The sequence below is a fragment of the Diadema antillarum genome, unplaced genomic scaffold (assembly GCF_040938485.1).
Source record: "Diadema antillarum isolate AM-2024a unplaced genomic scaffold, OU_Dant_1.0 seq00000604_RagTag, whole genome shotgun sequence".
NCBI lineage: Eukaryota > Metazoa > Echinodermata > Echinoidea > Diadematoida > Diadematidae > Diadema > Diadema antillarum.
In genome coordinates, this window is record NW_027271532.1 from 1,347,498 (window position 1) to 1,369,249 (window position 21,752).

At 36.7% G+C, this 21,752-nt stretch overlaps 1 protein-coding gene across 1 annotated transcript; it reads right to left on the reverse strand.

Annotated features, from left to right (window-relative positions):
* Positions 1–1,240: 1,240 nt before the first annotated feature.
* On the reverse strand, positions 1,241–20,227 carry LOC139735853 (1-deoxyxylulose-5-phosphate synthase YajO-like). The gene is made up of 8 exons (XM_071646598.1): positions 20,130–20,227; positions 17,594–17,739; positions 15,981–16,134; positions 11,475–11,648; positions 10,317–10,414; positions 6,597–6,772; positions 2,967–3,106; positions 1,241–1,342 (listed from the first exon to the last, which is right to left on the reverse strand). The coding sequence occupies exons 1-8, from the start codon at positions 20,208–20,210 to the stop codon at positions 1,241–1,243; spliced, it is 1,071 nt and encodes a 356-aa protein (XP_071502699.1). The 5' UTR covers positions 20,211–20,227.
* Between the last annotated feature and the right edge of the window lie 1,525 nt (positions 20,228–21,752).

The window sequence follows — 21,752 nt, forward strand, 5'->3', positions numbered from 1 at the left end:
GACTGATTTTTTTTTCTCCAGTCCTATGCTTGTTGAGCTATGTGAGGTTTATTGTATAATGGCAAATCATGCTTGCTTTTTCATATGAGATGTACAATATAATGCACATGAGAAACAAACAACTCAAAACTGAATATTGTGATAGAGAGATTGGGTGACCCTAATGGAAAAAAAAGTTATTAACATCACACACATAATATTGTGCAGTTAGGTGACTGGTCAAGAACTGACCTTTTGTGTAGAGTATCTATTGTTGCTTATGACAACAAGTGGCATAACCTAGATTGTTCTTTTGTATGCCTTGAATGCAGCTGTCATCATGTCTACTGAAGGGAAAGTACACGGTATATTCCGCAGTAGCAATTTTTCTTGATGACATGGTCTATGTCAGCATATTAGTGTGTCCACAGTCAGTAATATCAAAAGAAATATACATAGTACTTTTATGAACACTTAATTGAAGTGATTTTCACTGGGTATCCTTATGGCATATGAACAAATAGCCGCTCTGTCATACAACTGTATTCTATAACAGTGAAATAACTCTCATGCTGATAAGATTGGCTAATTTAGCAATGCACTTAACCCTATAGAATTACATTTGAATCCAGCTTAGCTCTTAAACGTAAAAGGGAGTAAAATTCTTGAAACACCTTAGCACAGTGTCAGTTAATCAAACTGCAACCTGGTAAATCAATACATTATAATTTTTACTGTAACAGATAGCAACTCTCCTATTTAAGGTTTTAATACAAGTAGAACCAAGTGAAAATTGTCTGAAGCAAAGCCCAAGAGACCTAGTGATGCCACCAAGTGTTGTGGGTACAAAGAGTGGATCCTCAGTCATCTCTAAATATGCAATGCTAACTTAGTACATTGTACTATGAACTCTTAGATGTGATTAAGTCCTTGAAAATGAGAAAAGAGTTTGTGTTATATTCTCATTGGCTCTGACACCTCTATACTCTGAATAGCAATACTCTGGTTTTGAATGCAAGACATGAATACGTGTTTTGCACCTGGAATAAATCATTACCTGTCAAGATAATCCATTGAAAACACACATATCTAATCCCCCCACCCATACTCTCTCTCTCTCTCTCTCTCTCTCTCTCTCTCTCACACACACACACACACACACAAACAAAGCTCAATCAGTAAACATGCACAATCATTAACTCTTGCAATGAATTGGTATCTACACCATCAGCTGCAGATACAACGTCTTGTTAAAAGTTGTCTAATGTGTCCAGGTGTCCCTGTGTCTGTTCGCACTGGTCCGGCTCAGCATGTTGTAAGGATAAGGTAATGCAACGGCACTGGCTTCGTCCAATTTAGCCATCTAAAGAGAAATTAATAATTTTAGTTTTGTGATCACTTGGTATTTCTGGTACAGTATAACACTATAAAATATATGGATGCTCTATATCCATATATGGATATATATATGGATGCTCTATATTACAGAGCATAGATGAATTATATTTCTTTTCATTCTTACAATCATAACATCTCTGTTTAACTACATCTCTTTGGTGCTCTTACCAACCATATCCAATTGATATTAATGCAAACAAAAAACGTTCAATATATACATATTTAAGGAAACCAAAACCCAAATATAAATTTGGATAGAGTGAAAGTACCATTATTAGTAGAATATATCATTTGAAGTTTGAGGAAAATTGGACATTCCATTCAAAAGTTATGGATTTTTTAAGTTTCAGTGCAGTAACTGCTGGATAAGGAGACTACTACAGTTCATGACATCATTGTGGACAACAATAAGAAAATGTATAGAGACTTAAAAAAGAAAATTTTCATGGAAAGTATGCCATCGACATGCTACTGAAACATGTTAAGGGTACTATTATTCCCTCTACTTTCTGAAAGAGGTAAGCAAAGTGTTCTTTCATAATGCTAGAAAAGTGAAAATATGTTGAATTTTCTTTATATTTTCCATATATTGTTGTCCATAATGATGTAATGAACTGTAGTAGTCTCCTTGTCCAGTGATGACGGCACCAAAACTGTAAAAATTCATAACTTTTGAACGGAATGTCCAATTTTCTTCAAACTTTCACTGATGAGTATTGCTGCTTTCCCTCAAATCCACACTTATGTTTGGGTTTCGGTTTCCTTTACCCCGTTGAGGATGGACTGATTTTGCTACAACAAGCATTCCCATAGACACTTGCCCGAGTATACTCCGGACTGGGATTAATTAGCATGGTAAAAGAGGCACTCTTCGTTCTTTGTGGCACTGTTATTTCAATTAAAGGCTACAGTGCTATAATGTCTCCAGACAGCCATCCATAATAGCACTCTGGACAGAATTTAAGATTGATATTCAAGGAAACATGACGAAGTGGATCTGTGACAAGCTCACTGTATGATAGTATAGTTAATGACTTTTCACTGCTATCATTCCATAATCATCTAATGTTCAAAATTCTCAGTGTGCCTCGTGCTAACATGAGTATCACAAGTTCACCTTTCACATATTCTTTCAGACAATTTCCCAGTGTAAAGGGACGACCAAGAGATACATGTCTGCAAGTAGCCTCAATCCAATCTATACTGACCCTACCCAGTTGGAACATTTTTTAAGGTGGGGGGGGGGGGGGGGGAGCTGAGGGGCAGACGGGGAGAACGTAAGGACGGAATCTTGGAAAATATGGGTGCTATGAAGACAAGTCATTGGCAATGCTTAAGTTAATACTCCATTTGACTTTAATTTCAGAGGGTCACGAATATAATCAAATAAATGCATTGCTAAGGGAAAATGAACACCAAGAGAGTGATCTACTGTATAACACAGATTCATAATCCATTGATATCACGGTACATACTGAATAAAATAACACCTCATAACATGAAAAATCAGCGATTCAATCAACTTTGTGAAAATAGGGTGCCAGTACAAAGTACAAGAAAACTGTCCTACCAGTATCATAATACCTTACCTGTACAGTGGAGAGTTTCCATCCAGACGAAGCACCCATGTTTTCCTCCAGCTGTTCCAGTGTCTTGACACCAATGATAACAGAGCACACACCATCTTTTTGGAGCAACCAACGGATAGCTACCTGGCACATGGTCTTACCTGCAGGGAATGCATCAAGTGAAATTAATCACATCACCCCAAACTGGGAATAAACATACTAGGTAAAGCAAAGAGAGGATATTTTCAATAAGACAGTGCTGCTGATAAACTACTGATTAAACTTGGTGACAAAATTGGGCAAAACACATTATCATATGAAATTCTAAAGCGAACTTACTCATGATTTTGAATGCTTTATGATGTCTAAAAGGCTCACATAGTGTACCACAGAATCACACAATATTAATTATTCACACTCAATCTTCATTTGCTTGCACTCATCAAAAAATTGTCAGGCTGTAAAGGAGATGAAAACTAAAAAAAAAACTGTCACTATGGAGACTGGTAAGCTACTGCCATATTGCGCTATTCTCCCGAGAGCGTTGTAGTATACCTTGACAGTGTGAGATGACAGTTTCACATGATTGGTTTGAAAGTTTGTGGTACAACCCTAAATGTGTTAAGTGTTTACATTCCTCAGCCAGATTTCATTTGGATAGCTAAATTGTTTCTGAGAGCAAAAATTCAGGAATTTGAGCTTTCTCACTTGACCTTTGTCCCTTGCCCTTTGACCCCATGGCTAATATCTTTCTTCAAATAATCACTGACTGGTAATATCCAAATTTCATGATAATACTTTTCAAAATTTTGTCAAAAGCTATTTTCAAAATGTGGGAAATTAGTGTCATTTTGCCATTATCACTTAACCTTTGACCCCATGGCCCATTCCTAACAGAATCAATGTGCAGTAATACATATACAAAGCAAGTGTATGCACTGAGTAATTTTCAAGGTATGGAGAAAAGAGTGTAATTTCAGCATTTATAGGGAAAATAGTGACATCTTAAAAATTTGTCCTTGACCTCCGACTATGAGCATGTGCACCAAAAGTTGATGGGAACAACTTCATCCACTCATATACAGTATATATATATATATATGTATATAACGTGTATATGTGAAGTTTTTAATTTGATACCTCGAACTGTTCTTTAAGTTATGCTGTCCACAAAATCAATTATGGATGAAGGATGGACAGACGGACAACCCAAAAACATAATGCCTCTGGTGACACTTTGTGGTGGAGGCATAAAAAATAGCATGTCAAGAGTAAAAAAGGTATAAAATGATACTTCACAAACAAACAAATGAAGTATACAAGAGTGTAGCTCCATGGCTAAAACAACTAATAGTGGGTTTTATGACACACTAGAATTTCTGTCTCCCAATCTACTAGAAAAAAACCAAAATGTACATCAAATTTTTAATCTCATTCCTCAGATTCTTAAATACTATCTCAGAACCAGAAAAATATCTTATGTTATCTTATGGATAATTGGAACCACACAGTGTGCTTGTGTTTTTGTGACTATTCCCTGGATTTGCCAATTAGATGAATAAATAAATAATCAGAATAGTCATAATAATTCACATTGTTTGGTACAAGGTCAATATACATAAAATACATACTATGGTTGAGGAAACTGAGAGTAAAGAACAAGAAGAGAGGTGAATAGACAAAGAAGAGAAAGTGTGTATTATAAGGTGAGGGAAGATGCAGGAAAAATACAATATCCACTCATCAAAGATCTGACATAATCTAGTAGAAGGCCTTATTTGAGATGTGCATTTCGGCTTCTAATCCCTCACTGTGTTTTTGCACAGCATAAATCAATTAATCCAATTTCTGTAACTATTTGCCATTGTATTTCTTGGGATGTATTTGCTTTGTCTTCTTAAAGATAACTTTGATATGAAGTCTTCTACATACACATAGGCAAAGTTGGCACTGTTGTATTTCAGTAATTGAAATGGCATTCTTTATCTGTCCCTTACAATTCCATACTTCCATTTGATAAAAAAAAAAAAAAGACATTAAAGGACAAGTTCACCTCCATAAGCATAAGGATTGAGAGAATGTAGCAATATTAGTAGAACACATCATTGAAAGTTTGAAGAAAATCAGACAATCCGTTCAAAAGTTATGAATTTTTGAAGTTTTTGTGCAGTAACCACTGGATGAGAAGACTACTACAGTGTATGAATAACTTGGATGTCACATGCGCACAACAATATAAGGAAAATATAAAGAGAATTTCACAAAATTCCATCTTTTGAAAAAAGTACACATTCCCCTGACTCGTTACCGACAAATGTTATGGGTAATATTATTCCCCCTGCCTTTAGAAAGAGGCAAGTCAAGTGCTCTTTTATTATGTGAAAAAAGTGAAAATATGTTGAATTTTCTTTTACATTTTCTTTATACTGTTGTATGCATATGACTCACAAGCTGTAGTAGTCTCTTCATCCAGCGGTTCCAACACAAAAATTTAAAAAATTCATAACTTTTGCATCGATTGTCCAATTTTCCTCAAACTTTCACTGATGTGTTCTACTAATATTGTTGCATTCTCTCAATCCTTATGTTTATGAAGGTGAACTTGTCCTCTAAAGGCAAGTGTGAACACAACTTGACTAGTGGTATGTGTGTGTATGATGCACACACATACAGTACTGTATAAGCTGTTATTTTTTGTAAGGATTTAATTTCCGTGAATTCTGCCAATCACTGCTGGACTGTGAATTTAACAGCACTTAAAAAATGATGCCATGCACTAGGGTAATAGTGCACTTACAATAGCCTCAGTGTCAATTCACGAAACTAACATTTCGTGAAAATGACCGTGATCTCCTCATTCACAAAAATATCTGTACGGGAAAATAACAGCTTATACAGTACATATATGTATATATGATTCAACACAGTGTTTCATTTTGGTTTTAGTCACACCAATAGCATTCTTAATCCTTAATTTACAATTTTATACTTGAAGTAGCAAGAAAAAAAAAATTCACAGGTAAGAGTGTGAACAAGTTTGATTACGGGTATACAAACACTAAATACATATATACAATGTCATGTTCATAATTGATTCGACATGCCATAATACAGGGTACACCATTGTGTAGCATCTTTTTACTTTCTTAACCTGTTGCAGCCTAGTCATGAGTATTCTTGGGCTGAGGTAAATGGGAAATGCATGTTACACGAAAATTGATCCATCTTCAATGGGTTAAGATATATAAAGTTATACACTGCTACATGTATCTTGGTGGCCAATATTAGCGATTAGTGATAACGATCCCAAAGCCAATTCATCCAGTTTTGAAGTGTTTGATGTAATTACAATAATATTATCTTTTACACACAATTTTTTTTTTCTAAAATGTTATAATTTTGGACAGTAATTAAAAAAGAGACCATTCTATCCACAAACTTGGCCATGTTTATCTATTTTTATATAATATTATATAAACATATTTGTGACTAATACACCAGAAAGTACAGAACAACTGTAAAAGCAACACAAAAGAGCGAATCTGGGTAGTTTAACTCTAAACAGCCTTTGAACTTTTGTTCACATAAAGCTTACACAAAAATCATTACTAGCTCAAAAACCAACTACCAATATAGAGTATGAGAGTCTACCTTCTGTCTGAGCAATTCCTTGCACGGTGTCCAAAAGATTCCAGATCTTCTCTTCATTGGCAAAGTTTGAGTGATTTGGATGACTCTCACTCACATTCTCAGGTCTTGCTTGTGCATATGCCACTCTGCTGCCCTGGGGTGCAGAGTTTCGTGTGATTTTGCCTGTAAGCCAACCACTATAGGAAAGATAATAGAGGTAAAAGACAGAAAAGGTTAAAGGGATCGTATAGTTTCGGTTGAGACTTAAGTCCAGGTTTCTAACATTTTTTTGTGAGATAATGAGAAATCTCTTATAAAATATGAAAGAGCATGTAATTCCAAAAGGGAGGCAATCTTTATTTGATGAAAATTGGTTTTGAAATGGCAGAGATATCCAAAACAGAGGTTCCATCTTTTATTAGGATTGCTTTGTTTTAATAGTTTTTGGATGTCTCAACAATTCTGAAACCGATTTTCATCTAATAAACTCTGAATTCCTTTTAGAGTGGTATGCTCTGTATTATTTCATCAGTAGTCTCTTGGTATAGCACAGCAAGTTAAAAGTCCAATCCTCATCTCCACTAATACTACACCATCCCTCTAATAACATATATATTGCATCAGTTTTTGGTTTTTGACATACACTACTCACATTCAAATCTTAATGTTTTCCCTGTGGAACAACTGGGATACTTAAATTCCAAAGCATGGGAACATTCCTGACAGTCATTCAAGCATTTTGTGGAATTTTGTCAATTATAAATTTTATTCACAACTGATACTAGCTTGCATTTTTACTTAATTCATCTCTGAAATGATTATGAAGCATTTCAAGTATTAGGAATCATTGCTGTGCAAAATCATTTGACAGTTCTTGAATGTTACGAATTTATTGCGACAATGCCTGATCATATCCATGATAAGACACTCAGCCCAACAACTTTGCTTATTCTGCCTTGTGTATCATTTTTACCACTAGCTAAATCATAATATGCTTTCTATGTTACATACCAACAGCATCTGCATTGTGGCTGTGAAAACACTTAAAATTATTTCATGTTGCTACTTATAATACTAAAATTGTGCAACATGAAATTTCAAGAAGTGAGACAGTCACTTGAAGTGGTCTTGTAGTCATTTTGCTGATATAGGTACATTCCACAGAGAAGAGCAATATTACAACCAACCATCCCCTGCTGTAACCTTCTTCCAATTCTTCTATATCTATATCTTATTTGAACAAATAAATTGAAATTGAATTGAAAAATGAATTGACATATCAAGGGAATGGTACAGATTCATCATTCTGCAGAGGACTAAGGAACAAAACTTAAAAGAAAAAAAAAATGCAAGCCAGGTCATAAATGATGATTCAATCAGTGCAGACTTTGATAACATAGAATGAATCATTTTATCATATCTTGTTACCTCACTGTCTGTTTAGCCCATAATAACTGCAAGAGTGACAAAATACCCAAAGAACAGTAATAACAAAATGATAATTCTCTTATCAAACATCCTTCTGCTATGGTCTCTTTTCACTTTAAAGGGCAATGCTGAACAAATATGTATGTCGATTGAGTGAATGCAGTGCTTTAGAACACATCAGTAAAGTTTTAGGAAAAGGGGACAATCCTTTCAAAAGGTATGAATTTTAATAGTTACAGTGCTGCCATTGCTGGATAAGAAGAATCTTACAGATTATGATATCACTGCAGAACAATACTAAGGAAATATAAAGAGAAGTCCATAACACTTAATTTTCTTTTTAAAAGTAAACATACCCTCAGCTTGTTACTGACATATGTTGAGGGTAATACCATTCACCCTGCTTTCTGAAAGAGGTAAGTCAAGTGCTCTTTCATTATACTAGAAAATGAAAATATGTTGAATTTTCTTCAAATTGTTGTCCTGCAAAATGTTGTCCTGCAGTGATATCATTAACTGTTGTAGTTTTCTCATCCAGCGATGATGGCATCAGAACTTTAACTAGAAATATCACTTAAGGTGATTAATACCCCCGCCCCGTGACGACAGTCTTACCCAAGGAATGATCTTTCCTTGATCTTCTGCCATTTAAATGCCGTTACCATGGCAACGCAGCTTCCGACACGTCCGAAAAATATGTCTTGCACATCTTCCCACCAAGACTACTGTGTGTGCCACATTTCATAAGCTTTTGTCAAAAACTGAGGAAGTAGTTCAATCCACAAGATCTTTCCTTGATCTTCCGCCATTAATATGCCGTTACCATGGCAACGCAGCTTCCGACACGTCCAAAAAATGTCTTGCACATCTTCCTACCAAGACCAATGTGTGTGCCACATTTCATGAGCTTCAGTCGAATACAGAGGAAGTAGTTCAATCCGCAAGATCTTTCCTTGATCTTCTGCCATTTATATGCCGTTACCATGGCAACGCAGCTTCCGACACGTCCGAAAAATATGTCTTCCACATCTTCCCACCAAGATCAAGGTGTGTGCCACATTTCATAAGCTTTGGTCAAAAAACTGAGGAAGTAGTTAAATCCGCAAGATCTTTCCTTGATCTTCTGCCATTAATATGCCGTTACCATGGCAACGTACTTTCGGGTACTGTCAAAAAATGCGTCTTGCACATCTACAACCAAAGGCACACATCTGTACCAAGTTTCATGGAAATTGGGCAAAAACTGAGGAAGTAGTTTGCAACACAAAATTTTCCATCATTTTGGCTCATAATATGTGAGCTGTTACCATGGCAACATACTTTTTGTCACTGTCAAGAAATGTGTCATGCCGACCTATATCCTAAGACAAACATTCAATATGAATTCCATGAGAATTGGAAGAATACTGATGAAGCAGTTTTGCCATGAAGCATTTTGCCCTATATTTTACCAATAACATGCCGTTACCATGGCAACGCACTTTTTGCCACTGCGGAAATATGTGTCTTGCACATTAACATATTCAGATGAACATCTGTACCTAATTTCATAAAAATTGATCAAAAACTGTGGGAGGAGTTCGCGACGCAAGATTTGTACCCATTTTTGCCCATAATATGCCGTTACCATGGCAATGTACTTTTGGGTACTGTCAAAAAATACGTCTTGCACATCTACAACCCAAGGCACACATCTGTGCCAAGTTTTATGGGAATCGGTTGAAAACTGAGGAAGTAGTTCGCGACGCAAGATTTGCAACGGACCGACCGACCGCCCGACCGCCCGACCGACCGCCCGACCGTCCGCTGATTCCTATATACCCCCTTCAAACTTCGTTTGGCGGGGGTATAATAACTAGTGAGTAGAAAATCAAATGTGAAGATGCCAGCAACACCCTGGATGGTTCTTAGCAGAACATGTCCACTGTGTCATGTCATGCACATATTTCTTTTTGGGTCTTTGAAAGATAGCTGGATACCAAAATGTGAAGAGACCCAAATGTACTTGTTTTCCAAATTCAGACAAGTCTGTGGAATAATGCTTTTCTGCTGCAGTAATGTCACTACGGATAACATTCATTTTCAGCCAAGTTTGTACCACAAAAAGATGGAAAGATATCTTTGGAAAATAGGAAAATCTGATGTCACCTGATAAGTTTGGGATTCCACAATGATCAAAACTATGTACATAATGGGGTATCCACTTTGTGAAGTTCTCAAAATGCAGAAGGCGGGTTTAGAAGCTCGGTATACTTTTTGCTTCAGACAACCAAGGATGGCTGACTTGTAAGGAATTTATTCCTATGTACTCACCCTTTAAGGGGACTCCAGGGTAGTATGCCAAGACCCTCATTCATGCAGCACTCAACCAGCTCCCATTCAAGCTCACGATTCAGAAGACTGTATTGGGACTGTGGGGACATGAAGGGTATAATCATGCAAGTTTGATAAATAAACACCTGCTGATTTATAATTTTCACTTTCAGCACAGTTTTCTGTCAAAACTCATCAGTTTACAACATATCTAGCTCTTGGTTTAATATTTTCTATTGTTTTGAACAGGTCAAATTCCCCCTTTGTATGAATATGGTATATGCAATCTTTTGTTTCAAACAAATACTACTTTGACAATTCTTGGTACAATACTTGAAGACAGCCATTAAACAGCTGGCTAAGGACTAGAAAAATTATACTGTAACTCACAGCTATTATTCTTGCTGTTTCATATTGACAACACAGTGGCCACGAGCAATTCATATTTGCTATGTGTAATAGCTTCAAAATTTCCCACTGAGTCTTTTGATTTGTACAGTGCTTGCAATACATAATTGAAATGAAGGTCTTTGTGACAAGTCATTTTATACAACAATTCTTTGTATGACAATCAAAATACACCTTCAAATTTTGCAGGCTGAAGATCCACTTCTTTCCACCAAGAATGTAACAAAATTTCTAAATTTGTCAAACACTGACAAAAGATTTGCTCTTCGTTTGATTGTAAATACACAATGATGACCCATACCTAACTACGCAATGTAGGCTTGCGATGGATGAGTTTAGACTACAGAACTTGGGCAACATGTTATCTGTACAACTAGGCAGGACGGACTTCATCTAGTTATGGCCATGGATATTACATTGTGCTATCAATTTATGACACAAAATGGAATGAGTAATTCTATCATGTATTTCTCTACAACTGCCTATACAGAAAGCTTATATCATAGGTTTCAGCATGCAACTAGAAGAAGTTACACATTATATTGGCCAGAGTTTCACAAGTTACATATATGTGATTACCAGACATTACACTCATGTAAAACAAATTCAACAATAAACAAACAAACAAACAAAAAACCAAAGTCCTTAATTCAGGACTAATCCCAAGAAAGCATACCACAGCTTATTGCACCAAGATTTGTGACTACACAGACACTGGAAATTATATTCTAAATAGATTAACACAAATACCTGCAAAGAAATCCATTTGTTAAATCCCTTATATTCACACAAGTCCATAATCTTTTGCATCTGCCACCCCTTCAGGTTGCTAGCTCCAACATACAGCACTTTTCCTGCCTTCACCAAGTCATTCATTGCACGCATGGTCTCCTCAATTGGTGTGGCTGGATCCCAGGCATGTATCTAGAGAGAGAGAGAGAGAGAGGGAGAGGGAGAAAAAGGAGATACATGTACATGTACGACAAGGGGAGAAAAAAGACACATTGAACTACATACGTTATGGTTGAATCACACTGTCAGAGTTCCCCCCCCCCAAGCATTCAATTTAACAAAGAGCACACACAAAGTACATTCAACAAACTATTGAATATGAAGTATGGTGGACAATTTATCCCCTCACTGGTGGAGTGCTGGAGCAAAGTTGTCGGCCATTAAAACAGACCTCGATAAAATCACTCATGTATTTTGAAAGTTTAAACAATTTTGTCATCTACAGAATATCTTAATACATAAACATGTCATAGGTACCACCAAAATATCTCTGGACTACAAGATATAATATATGAAGTAATATGATGACAAACTTAGTGACTTACCCCCAAAAATAATGTTATACAGTTGAACCTCTCTTATCCGGCCTCCCTTTATCCGGATCTCTCTATTATACGGACGCAATCTCGCCGTGATTTTTTTAAAATAATTACGGGAGGAAAGGGGGATTCCCAACTCCTTGAGATCTCCTACACAAACACAATGAATTACATATACTTGATACATTTCTTAATAATTATTTAGGTAAATCATCCCAAGAATCTCTATTCTGGGGTCTGTTACTGAGTGTAACAATGAAAAGGTTGCAGTATACACATTACTACATGTGGTACTACAATGGGCTACATCAGTACATGTACATGTGTATACATGTATAAAGCATTGAGTCTCCGGCCAAATCCCTTATCCGGATGAGCCCCGGTCCCGACTTGTCCGGATACGAGAGGTTCAACTGTACTTCAATTACCTACAAGGAAAAGTAGAAATTACGCGGTGCGTAATATATGTCCCCGCCGGAAGTAGCATTTAGTAGCAAAATGTACAATATAGGTAAAAAGATCAAGGTCAAAGAAGTCAAAGGTCAAAATTCTATGTAGAAGTTTTGAAGCCCTCACCTAGTGCCATCACATAAAGCAAACGGAATCGAAATCGGGTTAGAAATGGCGAAGGAGTAGCATTTTGTAGCCAATGTACAATATAGGTAAAAAATCAAGGTCAAAGGTCAAAGAAGTCAAAGGTCAAAATTCTGTGTAGAAGTTTTGAAGCCCTCACCTAGTGCCATCACATAAAGCAAACGGAATCGAAATCGGGTTAGAAATGGGGAAGGAGTAGCATTTTGTAGCAAAATGTACAATATAGGTAAAAAATCAAGGTCAAAGGTCAAAGAAGTCAAAGGTCAAAATTCTGTGTAGAAGTTTTGAAGCCCTCACCTAGTGCCATCACATAAAGCAAACGGAATCGAAATCGGGTTAGAAATGGCAAAGGAGTAGCATTTTGTAGGCATTGTACAATATAGGTCAAAAATCAAGGTCAAAGGTCAAAATTCTGTGTAGAAGTTTTGAAGCCCTCACCTAGTGCCATCATATAAAGCAAACGGAATCAAAATCGGGTTAGAAATGGCGAAGGAGTAGCATTTTGAAGCAAAATGTACAATATAGGTCAAAGGTCAAGGTCAAAGGTCACAACTGAAATTCTGTATAGAAGTTTCAAAGCTCCCATGTAGTGCTATCATATAAAGCAAACAGAATCAAAATCGGGTTAGAAATGGCGAAGGAGTAGCATTTTGAACATTTTGATCACACACGGACGCACGGACGGACAGACGGACACACGGACACACGGACACACACACGTACGGAGCCCGTTTCATAGTCCCCAGCTCGAACTCGTTCGGCGGGGACAATAATGGACTTTCAATTAACCTTGCAGTCTGACCTCTCTTATCTGGCTCCCTTTATACGGATCTCTCACTACAAATACAGACGTGATCTCGCTGTGATTTTCAAACAAAATAATCTAATAATTATGGGGAAAAAAATTATTTGAAGCTCAATCAAAATTCCTACACAAACTCACACGAATTACATAATTCCCAACATAATTAACATACCGGTACATTCACATCAAATTTTCATCTACAATAACATGCATTCAGACATTCACTACCCCCAAATCACTGCAAGAACATGGACGGAAAACTTTTCATTAAATCAGGGCACGGAACAGGCTATAGTTCAATGAGAAAATTATCAGAGAATTGGAATGCAGACCAGCTGATGAGGATGTGACATGTTCACGCAAAACTGATACACACCATGTAGCTACCATTGGGTACGCAGCTGCATGTATTAAACATTGAGTCTCCCATAACCAGCCAAATCCCCCATCTGTATAAGGGCCAGTCCGACATGTCCAGATAAGAGAGGTCAAATTGTACCATCCAAGTCATACATTTTTTTTTTCTTTGTGGCCCAACGATAAAATTTGATGGCTCTACAAAATAATGGAAAACATTAAAGTATATGAAAGCAGAATATTATTTAGAGGGGTGAAGGTTCAGGTGTGAGTTTCTTTAATTTGTCTCCCTCTACAAATGAAAGTTGTTCGGATCGCAACTGCTGATCTATAAATGAACAAATTTCATTTGTAGAGGGAGACAAATTGAAGAAACTCACACCTGAACACTAAAATAGTTTGATGAAATACAGACCAATTATAAATCATGTCACTTAGATAAAAATTGGAAGGTATAATAAAGGGCTTCAAATGTGACATACCGTGAATATAGGAACAAAGAAAGAAAAACAGTACACAATGAAACAACACAATAAAACATAAAAAAATTAAAAGCTATGCTCATTGTGTTAAAATTGGCAGGTACAACAGAGGGCTATGCATCGTGACGAAAAGTCCATGTCTTAAATAATGAACAGAGGCATAATACACATTTTTTTTTTCTAACAACACTACATATGTATGAAATGACTACTATTATTGTATTCCTTCTATACATACTTGGATGTATAGCTAGGATTTGGTTATGAAATATGGCTGCGAGAAAAAATAGTTGGGCTCAATTTGGCCGTATACTGTATTCGCCATATTTTGCGAGTCTAACTTTTTGCAAATTGCGACTTCCCGACAAATTCGCAAGTGGTTGAATTCATGATTGTGGTGTACATTTATGAACAGAGAATTGTATGCATGCAAGGCACATTCATGTCAGGATCAGAGTTCATATTTCTACATAATGTTAAATTCATGAGTAGCACCCATCTTGCAAAATTTGCAAAAATAAAAACCTCTTGAAATATTTGACATATACAGTAATAGGCTGAGGTTGTCATGAAGACTATTGTGGTGATTTGGCAACACTTGTCACAGCACCTCGCTGAAATGCTTGCAGTTACTGAGCTATGAGTTACTCTTCCCTTTTCTGGACAAGAAAGCACATAAAAACAATGAACACACTCACAAATTTTTGTTTGATCAGTCCACCAAAACATACCATTCCTTGAATTATGGTGGTCTGACATCTACATGTATTTCTGTGGCTGTGGGCCACTGCCAATGTTGAGCCTTGCCTGGAGGATACCATTTGCAGATGATTTTTTTTTTTCTTGTGGCGTGTTTTCATTCTGTACTGATTCAGAACATATTAAATATTGCCACACCTCACGGACATCAAACAGCCTTCTCTGAGAGGCTTCTTTTTCTTAATTGTTTTTGCTTTCATTTCCTGTCATGCTCAAACCCCTAAACACATTTATAAGTAAACATCTACACTAATAGAACAATTTTCCCCTCTCCTCACATAGAATAAAAAAAAAATGCATCAAATGAAATGAAAGAAAGTAATACCAAATGAAAACAAACAAGAAATATCTTCAAATTTAATCCTTTTCATAATGAAAAGTTGATTTGAGAAAAACTGGAAAAGGAAGGCAAACTTTGCAACGCAAATTGTTCCAATTCCACTGTCTGCTGTTGAACAATTAAATGATAGATTCTAGGCACATGTTCAGTACGCCGTGATTGTAGTACCATGCACCAAATAGTAGGCCCTACTACAAATCTACTTTAGGCTAAAGTAATGTTTTCTGTTGTACTCCAAAGCTTGCTGACATGATTGTATGTCATTGCCAAATACATTTTTTGTGTTTGCCATACCAGCTGAATCTTACCTTGTATGCCTTTTGTTACCAGGTAATAGTGGGAATAGAAGCTGTTAAGAGGTCAAACAATGTCAAATAATATCATGCTTTTCTTTGTCTGAAGCATGGCATTTTGTGTTTTGTTCCTATCACATTCAAAGATATACTTTTTCCACATATTGATAGTACAGTTTCCTCCATTAAAATATATGTAAATACAATGCGTACAATGAGTTATGGCAGGATTTGTAGACTGACTCTTCCATACATGCTGCAAATGAAGAATCATTGACACACAATGCAATCACACCTGGTATAGGTCAATGTAACTTGTCTTCAGTCTTCTCAGGCTTTCTTCAATGCTCCACATGATGTTTTTGCGGCTCAGGCCTCCTGCATTCTCGTTCTTGGGGTCCATAGAAAATCTCACTTTTGTGGCAAGAACAAAGTCTTCTCTCTTGTGCCTTTGGAAAGGGAAAACAATTTTGATTTGTAAGTTACATTCTAATACATCTAGGGGTATCATAAACCATGCCATACAAGGGCTGTGCAGAACTGAGGCTGCAATTCGGGATGCAGCCAATGATGTAGTCAGTGCTGCAGCCATCCCCCCCCCCCCATACACCAACACTTTTGCATAACAAAAATCATAAAAATTACAAACACACCGACACCATGAACTGTTGTCTCTAGGGGCTTGCGCTACATGACCCCACTGCAAAAGAAAGCGATTGTTGACAGTTGTATCATTTTGTAGCACAGTATCATTTAGGGAAAGGGAAAGCATTTTTAATATTAGATGTCACAGTAATTCTCACAGTCCATTCTCCTTACAAGGATGATGGAAACATAACTTTAAATTGTTTCTTAAACTGTTCTCAATAAATTCTAGTATTTCACTTAAAACTTTAAGCCGACACGCAACTTGTAACTTGATGAAAAGTGAAACTTTTTCATTTCCAAATTTTGTCTTCAGGAATTGTAGACCTCCCTATTTGTGCCCATCAAATTCTTTTCTTTTTATGCCTACGCCATGAAGCGTCGCCAGAGGCATAAAATATGTTTTCTGGGGTGTCTGTCGGTATATCCACATATGTATGTACATCATTGTCTTACAGTGTATAACTTGTGGATGCACATGCAGTTAGTAAGGTCGAAGGTCATAGTCGAGGTCAAATTAAACATTTCACTAGCATCCTACCATATTTTCTCTTTGCTGTACATGTGGGGGTTTTTTGTGCTTATCATAAAAATTTTACTCTGTTAATGTAATCACAAACGTGAACATACAGGAAATGTAGACATCCCTCTGTAATAATTTGTGCCTATCTAAATTCTTTTCTTTTTATGTCTCCGTCATGAAGTGCCGCCAGAGGCATTATGTTTTCTGGGATGTCTGTCTGTATATTTACATGTATGTACTACATGTATGTACGAGTTAATGAAGCTGGGCCTTACAGTGTAATGTGGCTGCACATGCAGGAGGTCGAAAGTCAAAGTTAAGGTCAAATTTAAAAATTTCACCAGCATTCTAGTATTCTACCATTTTTTCCTCTTTGCTGTACTGGTACCTGTGTTTTTTGTGCTTATCATAAAAATTTTACTCTGTAAATGTAATCTGAAACTTGAATATTGAAAATACTGTGCATATGAATCTCTTAGCAGCAATTAATGTTATTACAAGAATCAGCACTGCTGTCTTTTTTGTTTTTATCAAATGTTACAAATGGCATGACAAAGTCAGTGCTACTTGTGTATCTAAAATAATGCAGAATTGATAGATAACACATTATCTCATGCCACTTGATTTACAGTCAATTCAATTTGATTTCGTGAGGATTGTTTCTTTTATTGAAATATAACAAAACCACACACAAAAAGTACAATGTAAATGCATCATTGTTTGAATATTTTATCTCTTACTTAGCAAGCCAGGACCCTATGATGGACTCTGACATTCCCATGGCATATACATTTGCAGTGTCAATGAAGTTTCCTCCAAGTTCTTTATAGCGGTCAAGAATCTTGTGTGCTAACTGTTCATCACATTGTCCAGGTCTCTGAACATCCTGTAAGGGTTTCAGAAAAGATATAAACACACTTCCTAAGAGAAAAATTGAGAGATACGAAAGAATTCTATATGGACGGTATTCATTTTAAACCTTAATCAGAGACATGCAGGATGCCACTCCATATTCAGGGTGACTAGATGTATGATCAGTGGTCTTGAGTAAAATCAAAATCAATTGCACTATTTAATGAACCCCTAAGAAGTCATCATTGCTCAGTATATGATCTGATATAAAGCAAAACACAAGTTTTCTTGTATAATTTTCCTTCAAAAACACAAGATTTGAATGAATGGTCAATGGAGACTCCTGTGAAAAGGACATGTAATACAATATACAATATAGGTACTTATACAGGGTGACCCAGAAAGAACGGAACACCTAAGATCTTTAATTTCAGCAATATTTTTGCAAATATGTACCGGTAATTATTCTGCATGCTATTGGAAAGGCCATTCTTTTTCCAATAGAATGACACCAAGTTCTTTCATTTTGGTGGATGCGTTATGATTTTAGGACCATTTTTGTCAACCCTTGCAATTTTCAAAATGTGATCATTTTGCACTCTCAGAGATACCGAAACCAGGGAGAATTCGGCTTGCCGTAGAACCAGTTACGTTCACAATGTGTACAATGTGGTTGTCATTGTCCGTTACTTACCATTGTGAATGAGACGACCCGACGGCAATAACACCGTCCATCCCACATTGTGAACGCTACTGGTTCTATGGCAAGCCGAATTCTCAAAGAACTTGGTGTCATTATATGGGAAAAGGAATGGCCTTTCCAATAGTATGCAAAATCTAGTGACATATTTAAATAGCAACAGTATAGCTAAAATTATAGATCTTAGGTGTTCCGCTCTTTTTGGGCCACCCTGTATAGTGCTCTTAAATGAGTACACATGTACATGTATATCAGTGCTCTTCACTAAATGATATCAATCTTACGTAAGGGGGTAGGAAAAATAACAAATAAAAATAAAAAATATACATACCATAATTAATCAATCAATTATTGAAAAAGAAACTACAAAAGTCTTCTAGGATTTTTGGAATACTGCCAGAGATGGCTATTTCTTGATACATGGGAGAGCAGATTTCACACCAAAGCATGCGACAGCAGCTAGCAGCCAGCCGTCCGAGTGATCGTATGAGAGTCACAGTCCATAGATCATAGCCGGATTGGGTCTTGAACAGACTGCATTCCTTGTCTCTCAGACTGATAAAGTGAGATTAGTTTCTAAAGGTAATTTGGAGCACAGTTCTGGAGACATTTGTACAGGTGACTGACAGGATTTTGTAAATCTTTCACGTTGACAGTGATGGACATGTAGTGGAGGAAGTGCCCCATAGCATGGAGTTTGTCTACTCTTGAGGTGATGAGAGCTCTCACATGTGTTCACAAGCTGTCTGATCAAGGGAAGGCCAAAAATGATACATGCAATGTTTGAGAATAAAAGTGATGAAATCTGCTCAGAGAAGAAACATGCTAATTCCACTTTGGGGGGGGGGGGGGTTTAACAAAAAATTTAAGTCAAACTTAAAATTTAATATTGACTAAAAATTAAGGTAGCTGTATGCATGTCTTCAATGTTGGAAATGAAGATTTTGGAGACTTTTTTCATGTTTGTAGGCCTAGGCATTGATCACTGAAGAGATAACAATGGAACAATTATTCTGTAAGCCATTACAATGATAATTTGAAGTAAGTTAGGTGGTGATTGTGCGCGGATGATATTGAACAGGGAAACCAGTGGCATATACCATAATTTTTAGTTAATTTCAATAAGTTTGACTTTGCCTTTGTGAAACATCCCCTGCAGAGGTCGAGGCTCATCACTAAAACGTTAGATCTAACACAAATGTTACATTAGGGCAATTATTGGATAAGCAGTTTTCAGCAGTTTTTTTTTTTTTTTTTTGCTACAAAAACAAAACACACACACAAAGGACTAATAGACCTACTATTAGACGCATTAGGCCTGCTTGTTAGTCACACTCACACTTTGTTCCGAGGAGTCTTTTACACATTTTCTTTTCTTTTTTTAATACTTTTAACGTTACGGCTCTCGTCTGCGCCTGTGGGCCGAGGATGAGATTCCATGGAACGTAGCATCTGCAGAACAACTCCCCGACAAGATACAGGCCGATCTTTCGGTCATACTCGCACTGCATGCACTTGTGCTAGCTATGGCCGGATCAAGCCGGTCAAGGGAGCTCGAGCCCGAGCGAACGCAGTGCGACTTCTGTACAGCGACAGCGACAGGGCTATGCTGTGTACAGTGCACGAGACAGTCAAATTTTACTTTTGTTTTACTTTTGTTTAACTATCTAACTAGTTAGCTGGCAAGTTATTCTGAAGTTAGCATACGTGTACTGGGTGCATACCTCACTTCGCCCAAATGTCATGGTGCCAAGACAGATGTTTGACACTTTTACACCAGAACCTCCTAAGTATCTGTATTCCATCACAGCAGCCTTGCAAGTACAGTGTACACTAAAGTTTCACGATAAAAGTGCAGCTGGCCGGATTGTTTGCACGTGCGGCGGCGGCGCGAGTACCGGTCCGATTACCGCGCCGGCGCGCCGGGTTGAGTGGGTACGTACGGCACGGTACGGTTGGTCCGAGATCAATGGGAAGCAGGAGCCAAGGGCAACTGCAGTAATTGATCAGTCCATCCCACCGTGGTCTCTTCCTGTCGCTGCTGTACGTGGTATACAGTAGATTGCCCCAGCTCCCTGACCCGAGGTACAGTACTTTATTTTTCCACATATCTTCGCATATTTACAATCACATTATCTGCAGTATCCAAAAAGGCATTCAACATAATCATTATGACAGAAAAAAAAAATAATTAAAGGGTATACATCAATGGTACCAACCAAAATAATTGCGTATTCTTCTTAATCCAAATCATCGAATCTCGTTTGGTTGCATTTCAAACTGATATAAAATCTTAATTCCGCTTTCAAATCTTCTACTAAATGGTGTACATTGAACAAACATTTGTTTCTTTCATTGCGTTCTCTGACATAATTCCTGTAGACAATGAATTGGGCATGATTAAAAAAAAAGGTTTACTAATTTCATCTTTTTGTTACCTATATCACATCCGAGAATAATGACTTTTTCATTGATATCTGAAGATAGAAAATATTTCGAATTAAAACCGAAACCACTTTCCAATACATTTTGATTTTTTTTTTTTTTTGCATTTCAGCCAAAAATGACAAGTGGTTTCTTTACAATTACATACAATACACAAATCATCATTCAAAATTTCCCATTTAAACAAATTGTCTTTACTGGGCAGTATTCGATGAAAAAGCTAAAATCAAATTGCTTTTTTCTGTTATCATTAATCTGATGAAACTTATATTGCAATGCCTTTTTCCAATCAAAATCACACGGTAAATTCAAATAACCTTGCCAGAGGTATAAACATGCAGGTTCTTGTTTTTTCTTATGCAAAAATAATCTATAATAATGCTTAGCTGATGTTTTCTGTACACTGATTCTATCTCCTCAATAGCATCAAATTCTTCTGTGTGCAGCAGTACAAGAGTCTGTATATCATTACGTAACTTGTCTAACCAAAACCTGGGGAATGCTTTTTAACTTAGACAATTCAAATGAGGCGAGCAGCTGCCTGTCTCGGAAGATTTCATTTATGGATGTAACGTCTTTCCACTCCCCATATAATCTGTTTCACTGTGATAACATTTTCCTTTATCCAACTCTGGAAACATAACATTTCATTGTCATATCTATAAATGACTGTTATTCCAAACAACTTCTTTCTTTATATCATTAACATTAAACATATCTATGTACTTTAACTCAGACCATGAACAGAAAAGGTCAATATAAAACTCAGGTTTTTTTCTCCTTCTGCATATTCTTAATATATCATTTTTCTTGCGATTAAATTTCCAACACAAAGGCATTCCGCGAATTTTCTGGGTCCAATATTGAAATAAAATCTTCCATGACATTTGTTCCTCAGAAAA

Excerpts from the sequence above, each read along its gene's own strand:
- LOC139735853 (XM_071646598.1), bottom strand. The coding sequence starts at position 20,210 with ATGGAATACAGATACTTAGGAGGTTCTGGTGTAAAAGTGTCAAACATC. Across the intron at positions 6,773-10,316 it reads CCCTGGAGTCCCCTTAAAGG|TGGTTGGCTTACAGGCAAAA; the intron begins GTGAGTACATAG and ends TCTTTCCTATAG. Across the intron at positions 1,343-2,966 it reads GGAAACTCTCCACTGTACAG|ATGGCTAAATTGGACGAAGC; the intron begins GTAAGGTATTAT and ends ATTTCTCTTTAG.